Source organism: Carcharhinus amblyrhynchos, chromosome 28, assembly GCF_965287045.1.
Source record: "Carcharhinus amblyrhynchos chromosome 28, sCarAmb.v2.hapA, whole genome shotgun sequence".
Taxonomy (NCBI): domain Eukaryota; kingdom Metazoa; phylum Chordata; class Chondrichthyes; order Carcharhiniformes; family Carcharhinidae; genus Carcharhinus; species Carcharhinus amblyrhynchos.
In genome coordinates, this window is record NC_137351.1 from 6722196 (window position 1) to 6740474 (window position 18279).

General features: G+C 42.9%; 1 protein-coding gene across 1 annotated transcript in view; it reads right to left on the reverse strand.

Moving 5' to 3' along the window:
* Nucleotides 1-18279, reverse strand: part of LOC145359429 (aggrecan core protein-like) — a 74415-nt gene that overhangs the window by 10391 nt on the left and 45745 nt on the right. The window contains exons 14-18 of the mRNA XM_080213977.1: nucleotides 16673-16860; nucleotides 14463-15553; nucleotides 13661-14376; nucleotides 11067-11180; nucleotides 3927-4040 (exon numbers count right to left, since the gene is read on the reverse strand). Of these exons, the coding sequence (XP_080070103.1) occupies nucleotides 3927-4040; nucleotides 11067-11180; nucleotides 13661-14376; nucleotides 14463-15553; nucleotides 16673-16860 (2223 nt within the window). The remainder of the gene's footprint in view (nucleotides 1-3926; nucleotides 4041-11066; nucleotides 11181-13660; nucleotides 14377-14462; nucleotides 15554-16672; nucleotides 16861-18279) is intronic.

The window sequence follows — 18279 nt, forward strand, 5'->3', positions numbered from 1 at the left end:
TGACTTGACCTCCACAGTCTTCTGTGGCAATGAATTCCACAGATTCACTACCCTCTGTAAAAACTGCTATGAATGTTAATGGACATTGTTTTCTCCAAAGTTTCGCTTCTGGTAGTGTCCACTACACTGTGACTGCGTGGCTGTTATATTTAGACACTGGGCAATTCCATCCCCTAACCGGAGGCCATGTTTTAGGTCATGCTAATTTGAGCTTTGGAGAATTGTCATTCACCCCTTTGACCTGTGTCAAATTGAGTTCTTTCCCACCATGGTAACCACAACTCTGACTGGAAAAACCCTGCAGAAGCAATGCAGGCTTTTAATGCTGTCTATATATTGCCCAGATAATTATACATAAGTGTTATCATCAGTATACAAGCCAACACCCAATTAACCCAGAACAGAACAAGCAAAGTACCAAAAGAAGATAACAGTGATGAAACATATTGCAAAAACCAAATATACAGAAGATACAAAATACTCAGTTAACTCACTGAAAATTGGCAATTACAAATTTGAGGCAAATCTGCAAAGAATGTTATATCAGAGGCAGAATTTTCACCTTGACATAGTCCCGGATTAAAAGGATTTATAAAAAGAGGGATTCGTCTTTGCTCCTACAATCCTCCAGCACCAGTTGCTGTTACCTGACATATTTTAACATAATAGTTGCTCTAATGCTTTGTTTGGGTTGTACTTGCCATTTAGACCATGTGTAGACTCATAGTGAACAGGTGGGATGGTGCTCCGGATGTCCTGAACAAAAATGTGACAACAGGGGCTGTCAGAGGGGAATTAGATCGTGAAGTGTCAATTATGGCTGACTAGTTTTGTTGGAGTTGTTATAGAGTCACAGAGGTTGACAGCACAGAAAAGGCTCTTTGACCTATTATGCCTGTGCTGGGTCCCTGGTGCTGTGAGGCAGCAGTGTTAATCACTGTGCCACCATGCCACAGGGTTGGGCAATAAATGTTGACCAGCCAGCAATGCCCATGTCCCACCAATGAATAAAAAAAACAAGAAGTTGTTTGTCTTGTTGGAGTAAAAGCAAGGGAGCAGTACATTAAGAAGTGACTAAGTCACAAATCTGACAACCTTGCTTCTACCTGCATAGTGAGAGTGCCCAGCATCTCTTTGCTTAGAAGCTTTTGGTCAAAAGTGTTTTCTTGGTTTGTGCTGGAGGAGAAGGCTGGAGCCCAGAGCTTAAAATAACATTAATAGCGGTGAAACCGCATTAGTACCATCGGATCATGGTGAAAATTCTGCCAAGAGGTCCTACACAGAGTAGGAGAAAGGAAAGTGAGAAAACTGTTACAAAGGTTTGACTTTTGAATAGTTTTGTAAAGATTTAGGTGATCCCCAATAGTTTGCTCACAACACAGCTTTTATGGAGTTGAAGAGGGGACCAAGTTGAATTGTTGGCATTGAAAGAGGAAGGAAAATTTAAGCTCCCACCTCGTATCAGCATTGCTCAATGTCAGTTTGTTAACTGCCGAAATGGTCCTTATAAAATTCACATACCTAATTGGACTTCAAACTTTTGTAGTGAGTGGAATTTTTGGTTGCTAAAGCGTTCACTGGGGGCTTATGATGTTGAGTTAAGGGGAAAAAAAAGGATTCATCGTATGTATACATAAGATCAGAATTGCATTAAAGGGACATTGCCAGCAAGATATCTCATCAAATGTCATTATTTTGTATCTAGAAAAAGTAGATACAACATCAAAGTTGACAATGAACATGCAACTGAGTTCAACAATTACACTGACATTTTTAATGTTTTATTGATCCCTACCTCTTCCATAGCGACTGATCCATGATTGTCAGGTGGTTATCCTTCGTTATGTGAGCATTTGTAGGCCTTTTGTCTGAGGGGGTCATCACAGCTTTCATACAAAACATTGTCCAATGTAGGGCCACTGAGTAGTAATAAGTTGCATTTGTGGGAATGTTTACTCTCTCCACCATGAGGTTACAGAAGCCAAATGTCATTCCCAGATGTTTCCCTAGATGAGGCCCAACTTGTCTTTCATGAATCATAATAGTAATCCAGCAAATGTTCATTGCTGGAGCCACTAAATCCCAGCAAGGCCTTCATTGACTTTCACCCTGTCTTCAACCAGTATTGAAGCCTCCCCAGGCTTTATTGGTTTGAAGATGAGATGGTCAAAGTTCACGTGCCATCATAAAGGGCAACTGATGAGACAATGACTGGTCAATTGTGCAGAAGAATACCCCTTCTGTTTATTAACCCTCAACCAAAACTCAGTATGGCTGCCATGATGTCAAGTTTCCTGATCAGAGTAAGCACTGATGAGTTAAAATGAGAAAACCATCCCTTTCAAATAGTTAAAAAACAGGAACCGGACCATACCTATCAAATCATTCTTACCTCATAGCCACACTCCTTTTATTCCAACCAATTTTACTGGAGCAATGTCTGAATAACATAATAAATCACAATGACCATTTAAGTTTTTACCTTATTTGAAGAGGATGAAGAATCTGGCTCAGAAATTGAAGTGGTGATTAAACAATTATCCTTCTGAATTTAAAGACCAATCATTAATAGCCTATCAGCAATCTTAGCCATTCTTAAGGCAGACTGTTCTAGACTTGCTGAAAGATAATTCTAGGGATGCCAATCCAATGTCCTTGTGAGCATATATTGGGCCATCTATGGCTTTGTTTAGTAAAGAGGGACAAAGAAGTTTTTGTTCTGGGTAGATCAGAAATGCACAGTGATGGCCCTATGCTTTAGTGGGTGAATGCTGATGGAGTCTAATGCTGAATCACAAATCATAGAATCCCTACTATATGAAAGGAGGCCATTCAGTCCATTGAGTCTGTACCGACCACAATCCCATCCAGGCCCTATTCCCATAACCCCACACGTTTGCTCTGCTAATCCCCCTGACACTAGAGTCAATTTAGCATGGCCAATCAACCTAACCAGCACATCTTTGGACTATGAGAGGAAACTGGAGGAAATCCACACATACATGGTGCAAACTCCACACAGACAGTGACCCGTGGCTGGAATTGAACCTAGGACCCTGGCACTGTGAGGCTGCAGTGCTAACCACTATGCCACAGTGCCTCCCATGGGTTGATTTGCTGTTTAATGCTGTCCATGTTGAATTCACCTTGAATCTCACAGGGGATAAAGGGTGTTCCAATCAGTCCGAATGCCCCTGGGCAAATTAGGAAAAGAAATGGCCACTTGAGGCAGCAGAAGGCTGGATGGACCTCTACGCCGGCATGATTCAGCATCATCAGAGAGAAGGGGATGAATGAAACATTGAACTAAGCAGGGAAGAGAAATGAGTCATATAATCGAATAAGCGATTTACCTCAGTCTGCCTAGAATTTTTGAAGAGTCACGTGTTGGACCAGGGTTATTAATAAGATTGCCACAATTGAGCTCACACATGGATCAGGAAGGGCATGGGGGCCAAACAAAATATCTTCACTAAATAATCTTGACTGAAGAATTAAGCAATCTTTGCTTTGTCCATATTTCTCATTGTGTGGGATCCCATATTTTATAAATTTGCACCTCGAATGACAATCATTAGAATGAAGTTTCCCAGTTGGATAGAATAAAGTTTCACTGCAAAGTGGCTCGATTACTGCACTATCATATTTTTTGCCTGGGCTGGATCTTCAGGAGAGAGTGGACTTCTTCCACACAATAAATAGACCACTTGATCCTCCAAGAGTAATAAATATTACCAGTGTTGGTGCACAAACTATCAGAAAAAGAAAATCACCATTGAATCCCTGAGAATAAAGGAGGAGGTTAGTTGAGGAAACAAAAAAAAACACACAATGAAAGTCAAACCCAGAACAAGTTGCCCACCCCCAAAAATTGGGCTAGTTTTTGTAAGCTGTTAGTAAAATTAGCTGAAGCCACTTTCTCGTACCAACTTCACAGAGGTCCCCTCCATAGCTGGGTAGGCACAAGCATTTGTAAGAGTCGATGCCATCGATACAGGTAGCTCCATTCTGACAAGGGCTCGAGTGGCACTCGTCAATGTCTGCAAGAAATCAAGTTCTGCCATTAGGATTTCAAGCAGGGAATTGTTCGACGGGGTGGGGGAGGGAGAGAAAGAGGGTTCCACTCTGCACTTAGTCTGGATGCATCCATTTGCTGAGGTGTTTGGTTATGTAGCTGCGTTTAACTTTGAGAAACATGCTGAGCGATTGGAGACTAACGCCTGCTGATTGCTTGAGGGAACCTTTGAACAAGTTGGCCATCGCTTTCCGATCTAATTCATTTCTTCCATAGCTCTTCCATTGCTATATCTAAAGGTTCCTCAAAATCTTTTGTATCTCACTCTCGGTGAGGGGTGGGAAATTTGGTCAGTAGAGTAAAACCCTCTCAATAGTTCATCAAAAATGTGCCTCATCACCAATCATCGAGGACTCTCCTCTGCAGCACCACTTTGACATTTTCCATTTCCCACCTCAGCTAACAGTGGTCTCTCTAAATGGGATTTCAATTTATAGTCAATTTGTACTAGGGGCCAGTACGGAAGAGAAACTTTCTCTCTATCAGTCTGACAGATCCAGAACTTTTGTTGGATCATGAATAATGTGATATTAAAGAGAGAGTTTTATCTGCAGGAATACAAGCTTTTCAATTTCTTCTGTATCAAGGAATAGAAGTAACATAGAATCACTTCAGTGCAGAAGGAGGCTTTCTGCCCATCGAGTCTGCATCGACTCTCTGACAGAGCACCTTACCCAGGCCCATTCCCTACCCGATCCCTCGTAAGCACCCCACCAATCCCCATAACCCTATGCATTTACCATGGCCAGTCCACATCTTTGGACACTAAGAGCAATTTAGGATGGCCAGTCCACCTATCATCTTTGGATTGTGGGAGGAAACCAAAGCACCCGGAGGAAATCCACGCAGACACAGGGGGAATGTGCAAACTCCACACAGACAGTCACCCAAGGTTGGAATTGAACCTGGATCCCTGGTGCTGTGAGGCAGCAGTGCTAACTGCTCTGTATCTGTTAAAGTTTTTGAGTTTTTTTCCACATAAACAGTGAATCGAATAAACTGTTGGAAACCAGTTACTGATTAATAGCATAAGATGGGACTGTGCTCAATTTCTGGCCCTTGTTTTGGTCACATGGCTAACTTAGGCAAAAAACTATTCTGACCACTTTAGATGGCGAGAATGCAAACAAGAGGGCAAATTTTTTCTTTCTGCCCAGGAATCGTAGCAGGAGAGGGGCAGACTATGGAAAGGTCCATTGACCTCGGGTGGGATTTTCCAAAACTGTAAGGTCCCGCCAGAGGTCAATGGACTTTCCAATGGTCCGGCCCTCACCCGCTCTGATTCCTGTGGCAGGTGGGACAGTAAAATCCTGGCTAAAGTCTTTTTGAATAGTTTGATCTTTACAGTGAGGCAAAGTAAGCCTGAGACTCTTCAAATGACTCTGAAATAACATCCTGGCAATAACTGCCCAAATTCAAATTCAAACAAAGTGGGAAAAGCTGACCTCTTTCCCAAAATTAGACTGAGGGAGTCATTTCATAGAAGAAAAAAATCATTGACAGTAATTTGGGTTAGTCATGTAGACATCTGCCTATGAATATGTTCCCCATTGCAAAATCTCACCTGGGGACTAAATAACTTTTAGCTCTTCGTTTGCCTAAATCCTTTGAAGCTACATACCCAGCATGCATCTCTTCAGCAGGGACATAACACATGGTTCAAGATGGAGGCCGGAGGTAAAGTGTTTGAGTGTTCCCCTTTCATTAGTATCTACTAAGAGCAGACTGTTACTGTTTTGCACGAGAGTTTAGAAATAGAGGAGAATTGAGCTAAGAGCATATTTAGCAATCAAAATGGCAACCACCGTGCCCAGACTTAGGAGGGGCGGGGTGGGGGGGAGGTGTGAAATATGCAGCAGCTGACTTTAGCCTGTAGCATAGCAACATTTGCATAAAACCAATTCACTTTGCCAACATACTGTATATATACAGATCAACTTTCAGGATTGGATACAAAGGTTTTGGAAAGATGCATTGAAACAAAGGTCAGGCAATGTAGTTGAAACAAGTTATTTTCAAATATATCACAACAATATGTTCTTCTTCATTAATGAAACTAGGCGTGACTCAAATTACTCTACTTGTGACACACTTCTATTATGTAACTGGAGTTCTATTCATCACGTTACATTAAGTTGATGGCATCATTGAATGCTAAGCCATTGTGTACTGTCACAGTCTGAACCTGCATACTAACCTGAGTCAAAACCTTTGTTTCACGTCCTGTGAATCAACACATGGGGTGCAAACATGTAGATATTTTCATAACAAAATACAAAGAAAATAACAGCAAAGTGGAAAATCCCAACTTTTTCTGGAAACAGCCTGGAAGGGGTTACAACTCCAAACTTCAACCCAGACTCAGGAATGCAATGCACATGATGGTCCTTTCCCAAGCTGACATGCATTAAAGGGTCTTCACCTTCATAAAACATAGGGTTTGGCAAAAGAAAGAAAGAATTGCATTCATATAGTATCTTTTCCAGTCTGCAGGATCTCCCAAAGCCCTTTATAGCCAATAATTATTTTTGAAATATTGCTGAACAAAGAGACATACTAATAAATATTTAATAACATTTAACAAATACTTAATGCATCTACCAATCAGACTCCACTTGCCAACCTATCAGCACTCACTTTCCATGCATTACAAGTTGATCTTCTCTTTACTATTGGTATTCTTGTGAACTGTCCTGATGAGTGAAAGATGAAAAGCTTTGTCAGGATGTCTCTTTTTTCAGCAATACTCTGTATGACCAAATGGCTATTTACTTCCGAAATGCAGACACTGTTATTATGTAGGAAAGACAAGAAACTCAATTTACACATATCACACCATTGCATTGCTGGCATTCACCCCATCAAGCTGGAAAATGATGGATGGATTTGTTTGTTTGTACCCTTCCTCTGGAAGTTATAGATTCACAGAAATGTAACAGCACAGAGGGAGGCCATTCAACCCATCATACTGAACAAGAAATTGCGAAATGCAGCATCACTAGGGTAACAGGATCAGGAATCAATCATTTGCATCCATCAGATAACCTGAAGACATTCCAAAAGTTATTTAAGTTCCTGGTATACGCGGTAGAGATCAGCTGGCATTAAGGTTTTCGATGCAAGTCGTTCCATGGCATGACGCCTCCACTGACAGGTGAGCTGGCATATCAATTTGCAGCATTCATTCGATGTCAAAGAAGATTATGAAGGCTGCAACATTCATATTCAAATATCATCGCTGAGCTGTGGATGGATCTATGCAGAACAATACAGCTGGAACGTGAACTGCAACACAGTGCAATGGTTACCAGACAGCACCACAAAAGCTGTTTAAAATGGTGGGGAGACCGGCGTTGGATATTGTTGGGCACAGTAAGAAGCCTCACAACACCAGATTAAAGCGCAACAGGCTTATTTGGAATCTTGAACTTTCAGAGCGCTGCTCCTTCATCAGGTGACTCACCTGATGAAGGGTCAATGCTCCAATAACTTGTGATACCAAATAAAACCGTTGGACTTTAACCTGGTGTTGTGAGATTTCTTACTGTTTAAAATGGTATTGCTTGAATAGGATAACATGTCCTGCATACATTTCTAAACTGTTTTCCCTTTTACCTGTTTTCCATCTTAGATTTCATGACCAAAAACAACTTTCAAATATCTTGGAAATAAATTGTTAATATTAGGTTTTCCAAACCGAGTTATATTCTATTGTTTGAATCTGTTCTGGGATAGCAATTCCATTGCATTGCTAATCTCAATGCAGGCGAGCTTCCATCAGTTTGGACTTGTTGTATTCAATGAAGTGGTGCAGTATCTTTAGTGGGTTTGGCAAGAAGGGCAAGGTCCTTTTGGATCAGCTTCCTTGCATGCGTGCAACCTATTTGTAAATTCCAACTGGGAATTGAACTTTAGGGACCTCAGATCACATCTTTGGTGCCTTATCACTCGCGATATCCAATTCCCAATGGCCCACAATCAAAGTTACAGGATGGCACAGAAATGTTGTAATAGACCTTCCAATTCTTCACAGAAATAAAATTACTTTATCATTTTGTCACTGAAATATCTTGTAAGAAACCCATTCTTCCCACCATTTAGCACTTAAAAAATAACCATTGGTTATCAAATATTTCTGTGAAGTCTACAGGATTAAATCCTGCCTTAATTGTGCAGCTCCTGATGGGTACTTGATATTGGCAGACACAAAAAGATTCTGCAATCCATCCAATCATAGAAACAGACTCCCTACAATGCAGAAGGAGGCCATTTGGCCCATTGAGCCTTCACTGACAATAATCCCACACAGGCCCTATCCCCGTATTCACATGTGTTTACTGTACTAATCCCCGTGACACTAAGGGGAAATTTAGCATGGCCAATCAACCAAACCTGCACATCTTTGGACTAAGAGAGAAAATTGGAGCATGTGGGGGAAACCCACACAGACACTGGGAGAATGTGCAAACTCCACACAGACAGTGCCCCAACTGGGAATCAAATCTTAGTCTGTGGCTCTGTGAGGCAGCAAAGTTAATCACTGTGCCACTGCACTGATTGACGGTGTGAATAGCGTACTTGATGAATTGAACTGCACAATTAATTCATCCCTTATTTGTTTTAAGCCATGAGATGAGGACACAGTAAAACTTTGGCAAATATTTCTTGATGAAAACACCATTAAATCCATCCAGACTGAAGCAAACATGATGTATTATTAGACACGTCAGTCAAAATGGTTCCCTCTTTGAACAGGAATACATAAACATAAATTAACAATTGACATATTTATTTTATTTTCATTTTTAATTGCTAACGATCATTTCACTCACTCCTGTCCCATTTCCCCACTCTGTATTTGTAACAGAGGGAAAGATAGGGAACTGAACTAAAAATTGGGCTCAGGTTCATCTCACTTGTGGCCAATATGCAGCATGCAATGCAAACACAGTTTGCAGGGATCTTCCAGAAATTCCCACCTTTTAATGGTGGGCAGAACCAGAAACTTTGCCCCGGTGCCTCAAGTGTTCTCTCCTGTATTTATATTTTTAGTGTGCATTGATTTGCTGTTGCCTCTCTTCCCGCAGCTGGTACAGCGCAATTTTAGTTGATTCCATAGTGAAGTTTTTCCTGGAACAGTGCACAAGTCTGATGCCAGAGGCTGTGAGCTTGAGGGGAGCCACTCCACATTAAGCACGGCTGACCAGGAGTCTGTCCCACTCTTACTGCCTTCACTTTTGCGTGTTTGGAAGGATTTTGCAGGTTGATACCCAACCTGTTGGGCCACATTATGAATGTATCTTACTTGGCCATCAAATCCTGGCGGGGAACTCAAACTTGAAGTTTCTGGTTTAGAGATAGGGAATGCCACCCACTGCACCACAAGACCTCCATTTTTAGTGATTTATTAGGCCCACAAATCTTGTTGCTATGCCTTTTGGAAAGAAAAGCATGTTCTTCAGTGACAACAGTTTGCTGTTGGTTGGTGGAAGCTCAGTCTCGTTTTGTTTAAACAAAGGATGAGTACGGCAGTGTTTGCTGGACTTTCTTATAGTTTTTTGATAGTTGCTGAGGGTGTCCAGAAATTGTTTGGGATTTTTAGGGGTGTGTTAATATTTGACATGTGTGATTCCCTATGAAAATGCCAATACTTGCAAAAGGGGTTCTCATTCCCTCTGGAAGAAGCAACATGAACTCTGAAGCATTGACTTGAATCGCAACAAACTGGAGTTCCTTGGTGTTGAATGATGGCCGATTGTACTGCACCATCATGTCATGGTCAAGAGTGGAACTGACAGTAATTCTTCACAGGAATTGAGGCGGGAACAAACGTCAGTCCATTTGTGAAATAAATAGTTTATTTATTAGTGTCACAAGTAGGCTTACATTAACACTGCAACAAAGTTACTGTGAAAATCCCCTAGTTGCCACAGTCCATTGCCTGTTCAGGTAACTGAAGGAGAATTTAACACAGCCAATGTACCTAACCAGCACATCTTTCAGACTGTGGGGGGAAACCGGAGCATCCGGAGGAAACCCACGCAGACACGGAGAGAACATGCAGATTCCACGCAGACAGTGACCCAAGCCAAGAGTTGAACCTAGGTCCCTGGTGCTGTGAGGCAGCAGTGCTAACCATTGTGCGAACCGTGCCTCCCCAATAGGGAGGACATTCAGCCTTCCCCCAGCTCCAGGAGGAACACAAAATCAAACTATTCTGAAACAAGGTTTCTAGGTTCTTGTCCCATTACCCTGTTCTGTACGTGTAGAAAAATTGCTGCTCCTTCATTTGTTTGAAACAATTTATCCCGGTCAGACAGTCATAGTTTCAAGTCATGTGTTTACCATTTCTACACCACTTCTACATCATAGGGCAGCATGGAGGCACAGCGATTAGCACTGCTGCCTTACAGTGCCAGGGACCCGGGCTCGATTCCCGGCTTAGGTCACTGTCTGTGTGGAGTTTGCACGTTCTCCTCCTGTCTGTGTGGGTTTTCTCCCACAGTCTGAAAGACATGCTGGTTAGATGCATTGACTTGAACAGGCGCCCGAGCCTGGCAACGAGGGGAATTTCACAGTAACTTCATTGCAGTGTTAATGTAAGCCTTACTTGTGACTAATAAATAAATTTTACTTTACCATTGGCTGTTGCAGCTTAACACCAAATTGCTTCCTTCGTCAGTCTTCTGAAACTACTAATCTACTTGAGTCACGACACCAGGGTTGGAATATGCCTGTGTCTTGGTGACTGGAATAGAAACTGGTATACTTGTGGTGTTGATGGTACACGGCATTAACTGTTCCCCAGTCCCAAGATAAAGTGATTATTAAATTGAATCGATCTTGGTGCTGCAGCCACCATTACAAACCACCACAATGCTCACTACATTTGGAAAGAATGCAGGTTAAAACCAAAGATAATTAAGGCCCAGTCATTGAAGGACCATCTCTCGTTACATCGGCCACATAAAATAATAACTGACTCACATACCGATTTCACAATGTTTTCCTGCCAATCCAACTGGGCATTCACAAACATGGCCGTCGCCACTCTCTACGCACGTTCCACGGCCACAGAGATTATCTTGACATGGACCAGGACCAACTGTGGAAAGACCAGTATAATCATAAAATGTTGCAGTTATTCAATGTCTGGCGTAGGGAATAATCAGGCACCTAAAGAATTTGTCCAGTTCAAATACGCTGGTGACCAATTTCTTCGGTGTATACAAAAGCAAATTACTGCAGATGCTGGAATCCGAAATGAAAAGAGAAAATGCTGGAAAATCTCAGCACGTCTGGTAGCGTCTGTAAGGAGAGAAAAGAGTTGATCTTTTAAGTCCAAATGACTCTTTGTCAAAGCTTTGTCCTGGGCTTTGACAAAGGGTCATCTGGACTCAAAACGTCAGCTCTTTTCTCTTCTTACAGATGCTGCCAGATCTGCTGAGATTTTCCAGCATTCTCTCTTTTGGTCCTTTATTGGGTATGATTTAAACAGGTCACACCCATAGCAATCCAGGCAGTGGTATTATCGTTGGACTAGTAACCTACAGACTCAGGGTAATGCTCTGAAGATCTGGGTTTGAATCCCACCACGGGCAGACGGTGAAATATGAATTCAATATAAGATCTGGAATTTGAAGTGGTTAAAAACTCATCTGGTTCACTAATGCTTCCTTCAGGGAAGGAAATTTACTGTCCTTATTTGCACTGACCTACATGCAACTTCAGATTTACAGCCCTCTCAAGGGCAATTAGGGATGAGAAATAAATGCAGGCCCAGTCAGTGACACCCACATCCATAGAACCCCTTCAGTGCAGGGATCAAGTCCATTGGGTCTGCACCCACTCGCCGAAACAGCATCTTACCCGGGCCTACCCTCCCACCATATCCCTGTGCATTTGTCCTATCCCCATAACACTGTGCACTTACCATGACTAATCTACCTAAACTGCGCATCTTTAGACTATGGGAGGAAACTGGAGCACCCAGGAGAAACCTGCACAGACATGGGGAGAATCCACACAATCACCCAAAGCCGCAATCGAACCCAGGTCCCTGGAGCTGTAAGGCAGCAGTGCTATCCACTGTGCCACCATGCTACTCTCAAAAGAATTTGTAAAAGATCTATTAACTTAAATAACTTCTTGGCCCACATTTGTTAATTTGTTATGAAACATTGAAAAGAAACTTGGAAGTATACTTTCTCCCTGATATTCCTGCACATTTTGGAATTTTCTTCGTTCAAATATTCATTATTTGCAGCCAACACTGAGCATTTCAGCACTTAGCTTCGGATCAACTTTTCACATCCAAGTTGCAGGGCTAGATCTACAGTTCGATCCCTCTGAGGACCTGGGTTTGAATCCCACAATGGCAGACAGTGAAATTTGAATTCAATGTCTAATGATGATCCACTGTCGATTGTCATAAAACCCATTTGCTTCACCAATGCCTTTTGGCAAAGGAAGTCTGCCTTCCTCACCTGGTCTAGCCTACAAGGAAATGCGGCATGCTCACTACAACTCTCACCCATTTTTACAGATGCACCATAGAAAGCATCCTTTCGGGATATATCACAGCTTGGTATGGCTCCTGCTTTGATCAAGACTGGAAGAAACTACAAAGACTTGTGAATGTAGCTCAATCCATCACGCAAACCAACCTCCCTTCCATTGACTCCATCTACTCTTCCCACTGTCTTGGAAAAGCAGCCAGCATAATCAAGGACCCCACATACCCGGGGACATTCTCTCTTCCACCTTCTTCCATCAGGAGAAAGATACAGAACTCTGATAACATGTACCAACTGACCCAAGAACAGCTTCTTCCCCGCTGCCTTCAGACTTTTGAATGGACCTACTTCGCACTAAAGTTCATCTTTCTTTACCCCCTAACTATGACTGTAACACTACATTCTGCACTCTCTTCTTTCCTTCTCTATGAACGATATGCTTTATCTGTATAGCATATGAGAAACAATATTTTTCACTGTATGCTAACATACGTGACAATAATAAACCAAATCAAATTCTACTTTGGCTGGGAGTGTCAGGTTAAATTCTTTTGAATGGACCTACCATATATTAAGCTGATCTTTCCCTACACCCTAGCTATGTCTGTAATGTTAAATTCTACACCCTCTCCTTTCCTTCTTCCCTATGTACTTTGGGAACAGTGTGTTTTATCGGTATAGCGCGCAAGAAATAATACTTTTCACATGTGACAGTAATAAATCAATGTGGGTGGGACGGTAAAATTCCAGCCATTGACTCTGTGATGGCCTGGCAAGCTACTCAGTTGAAGGGCAATTGGGGAAGGGCAACGAAAACTGGCCTTGTGTCCCTTGAATTAATAAAAGTAAAACAATACGCAACAGCACATTAGATGGCATTAGGCTCCAGTCATTGTAAAATTGTATCTGACTTACCGTGAGCACTGCCACACGTCATCCGCTAGTAAGTGATAAATTATACAATTCCACTGGCTTTTGGCTACGGGTTTCCATTATGCTGCTGGAACACTGCTTATTACAGAACCTATCTCCAAGTGAGGAAGAAAATTTAAATCAAAATATTTAGTACCTTCTGCTATTGTCGGTTCAGCCACAGTTGTCACAACTTCTGGCGAGATTTGAGGTGGAACGGTTGTGAGTACTACTGGCGCAGCAGGAGTAACCTTTAATACCCCTACAGTCTTGGGCCCAATTGAATTCTCTGTTTGGATGGATGTTGCACTGTCTACTGACACTGGAGAAACCTTATCATCTTCAGGTATTTTCAGTTCCACCCAGGTTACCTCCAGATGCGTTGGTCCAGTGCTCACTACTACATCAGGTAATGAAACATCTCCAGAAACGTTTGGAATAAGAGGTAAAGGCGTCACAGGGAGTTCACCACTGACTTCAGGAGCACCAGACAGTTCTTTGCTAATTTGATGCACCCCTGAAAGATCTCCGCTAACTTCATGAATTCCTGAAGGTTCTTCGGCGAATCCTGAAGATTCTCCACTACCTTCAGGAATGCCAGAAGGTTCCTTGCTTGTGTCAATAATTCTGGAAGTTGCAATAACATTTGGAGGAACTCCTGAAGGTGCCCCGCTGCCATCAAGAACTCCAGAAGGTTCTCCACTGCTGTCATATGATTTTCCATTGGCTTCCAAATCCCCGCTAAAAATTGGAATGCCCGAAAGTTGTTCCTCAATGGGTCCTTCACCTGCTTCCACAAAATTAGGTGGAATGGTTGGATATTCTTTATCTTCTGGAGTGATCAGGATTACCTCTATTTTAGGTGGCTCCACACTGATTTTTGGTAATCCACTAGTGTCTAGTGTTCCAGATGGTAATCCACTGAAATCAGGTTCTCCAGAAAGCTCTCCACTGGAAACAGGTTCCCCAGAGGGCTCTCCACTAGAAACAGGTTCTCCAATGTGTTCTCCACTGGGAATAAGTTCTCCAGAAGGTTCTCCACTAGAAATGGGTTCTCCAGAAGGTTCTCCGCTGGAAATGGGTTCTCCAAAAGGTTCTCCGCTGGAAACGGGCTCTTCAGAAGGTTCTCCAGAGGGTTCTCCAGATGGTTCCCCACTTGGAACAGGCTCTCCAAAAGGCTCCCCACTGAAAATGGGTTCTCCAGAAGGTTCTTCACTGGGAACAGGTTCTCCAGAAGGTTCTTCACTGGGAACAAGTTCTCCAGAAGGTTCTTCACTGGGAACAGGTTCTCCGGAAGGTTCCCCGCTGGGAACAGGTTCTCCGGAAGGTTCTTCACTGGGAACAGGTTCTCCAGAAGGTTCTTCACTGGGAACAGGTTCTCCTGAAGGTTCCCCGCTGGGAACAGGTTCTCCGGAAGGTTCTTCACTGGGAACAGGTTCTCCGGAAGGTTCTTCACTGGGAACAGGCTCTCCGGAAGGTTCCCAGCTGGGAACAGGCTCTCCGGAAGGTTCCCCGCTGGGAACAGGCTCTCCGGAAGGTTCCCAGCTGGGAACAGGCTCTCCGGAAGGTTCCCCGCTGGGAACAGGCTCTCCGGAAGGTTCCCAGCTGGGAACAGGCTCTCCGGAAGGTTCCCCGCTGGGAACAGGCTCTCCGGAAGGTTCCCCGCTGGGAACAGGCTCTCCGGAAGGTTCCCCGCTGGGAACAGGCTCTCCGGAAGGTTCCCAGCTGGGAACAGGCTCTCCGGAGGGTTCTCCAGAAGGAACAGGTTCTCCAGAAGGTTCTCCAGAAGGAACAGGTTCTCCGGAAGGTTCTCCACTGGGAACAGGTTCTCCGGAAGGTTCCCCACTGGGAACAGGTTCTCCAGAAGGTTCTTCACTGGGAACAGGTTCTCCAGAAGGTTCTTCACTGGGAACAGGTTCTCCGGAAGGTTCTTCACTGGGAACAGGCTCTCCGGAAGGTTCTTCACTGGGAACAGGCTCTCCAGAAGGTTCCCCGCTGGGAACAGGCACTCTGGGAAGTTTCCCACTGGGAACAGGTTCTCCAGAAGGTTCTGCAGTTGTATCAATTGCTGACAGAGGTGTTACATCTGTAAATCCTGAGAAAAAATAAAAACAACTCTTTTAATTCATTGTGGAAAAATGGGTTATACTGCACAGAGAGCACCACATTCTCCTAAGTTTGAAAATACACTAGAGGGTTCATATCTGAATTTGGACGTCCTTATTCTTAATCTCTTTGACAAAGTATATTTTTCAAAATAAAGTTTTTTTTTAAGATACTGTATGGTCTATTCATTGTTCTACTTTTCCTGGGCGTGGGACTTTATCTTTGCACTTTGAATGAATGTTCATGTGAATCAGCCATTCAGCTAACTGCCCTTGTTAAAAGCATATATGGAGTTGTGTCAAATTGTTCTGAATCATCAAATCAAAAGTATATCCCAATAGATATTTACAATACAAAACCTCAGACATGATTATGAGTCACAGAGTCATAGAAAATTTACAACATGGAAACAGGCTCTTTGGCCCAATTCGTCAATGCCGCCCTTTTTTTTAACCCCTAAGCTAATCCCAGTTGCCCGCATTTGGCTCAGGGACGGGAGGGAGAGACCGTAAATGAGGTTGATGGAAGGACCCAAGAGATAGCGGTGCAGGAACTTCAATCCATTGTCCAGCAGGTTTGAGATTCTTGCTCCCTGTGTGGACAAAACGGGATTGTAGAGAGGATGAGCAAACGGACTATGGCATTGTGTTTAGGGAGCCATTCAAGTGGGGGGAGAAAAGACAGATGCGGTCGTGGTTAGGGATAGCACAGTCAGGAGAATAGACCGGTGCCAGGGTTCAGGACATCTGCTCCGGATTGGAGAGGAACTTGTGGTGAGAGGGGGAGGATCCAGTCATCATGGTCCACATAGGTACCAATGACATAGGTAGGTAGAACAAGGACAAAGGTTCTGTGCAGGCAGTTTGTGGAGTTAGGAACCAAATTAAAAAACATAATCTCGAAGGATTATCACCTGATACACATGCAAATTAGCAATGGGTACATAAAATCAGAGAGATGAATATGCGGTTCAAAGGCTGGTATGGGAGAAATGGGTTTCAGTTCGTGAGACACTGGCACCAGTACTGGGGAATGTCAGGGCTATACTGATGGCACTGCCTACATCAGAACTGTGAGAGGGCTTGATTTTCAACCTGGATTGAGAACCCATCACACGGATCGCCACCGAGTTCTGGTACTGTACCACTGACAGAGAGGGCTTTAAATTAAATAGTGGGGCCAAGGGTTCAGTTACATGGAAAATTAGGAAGTCAAAGTTAAAGGAGGTAGGAGTACAGGTTAGTGATGAGCCTGAGTGTCAACAGGAAGCAAAAGGCAATGACAGATCATATGAAAGTCATATTGTACCAAGGACTCGTATGACAGGTGAGAAATTGGTAATAAAACAAACTTAAAGGCTTTGTATCTGAACACACAAAGCATCCAGAATAAAATTAATGAGTTAACAGCACAAATTGAGACAAATGGATATGAGTTAGTGATGATTACTGAGACATGGTTGCATGGAAGCTAGGTTTGGGAATGGAATGTTCAAGGGTACTCAGTATTTTGGAAGAATAGGCAGGAAGGGAAAGGTGGTGGTGTAGCTTTGTTGGTTAAGGAAGAGATCAGTGCTGTAGTGAGAAATGTTACAGGCACTAAAGTCCAAAACATGGAATCAGCCTGGTTGAAAATAAAAAAAAGCAAGGTAAAGAAGTCCCTGGTGGGAGTAACCTATGGGTCCTCAAACAGTAGTTCTGCAGTGGGACACAGCATAAACTAATACCGAGGGCTTGTAAGAAAAGTACAGCAATAATCACAGGTGATTTTAACATGGATATTGGCTGAAATAATCAAATTGACAAGAGTAGCCCTCAGGAAGAGTTCATTGAATGTATTAGAAATTGTTTTGTGGAATGTTATGTTGTGGAACCAACCAGGGAGTAGCCTATTCTAGATTTGGTATTATGTAATGAGGGCAAATAAATGATGTCATAGTTAAGGATCCTCTAGGAAAGAGTGATCATAGCATGCAAGAATTTCAAATTCAGTTTGAAGGGTGAGATTAGACCCTCGTGGACTGGGCAGAGAGATTACAGGGTAGGACAGTTGATGAACAGTGGCAGATATTTAAGGAGATATTCAAGTCCTCCCAACTAAAATATATTCCATAGAGGAGGAAAGGTTATAAGAGTAGTGGTAGTGGTAGTGGGGGGACGGTGGGGTGGGGGAAGATACCATGGCTAAGCAAAGAAGTTAAGGATGACAAAGACAAAAAAAACTAAGGCACACTGGAAGATTAAGAAATTAACAAAGGTAAATTATGAAAGAAAACTAACATAAAATATTAAAATGAACAGCAAAAGCTTCTAAATGTAAGTAAAAAGGGAGACTTTAGGTAAAGTGAATGTTGGTTCCGTGGAAGATGAGGCTGGGGTGTTAATAGTGGGGAATACCAGGTGGACAGATTTTTAATTAGCAAGGGTTTGAAGGGCTATCGTGAATGGGCTGGTAAGTGAATTTGAGGTTGAGATGGGACCAGCCATGATTGTATTAAATGGCGAAGCAGGTTCAAGAGGCTGAATTGCCTCCTCCTGCTCCTAGCTTTTATGACATGATTTATGAATTTAGCATGGCCAATCCACCTAACCAGCACATCTTTCGGGCTTCGGGAGGAAACCTGGAGCACCCGAAGGAAACCCACGGGGAGCTTGTGCGAACTCCCAACAG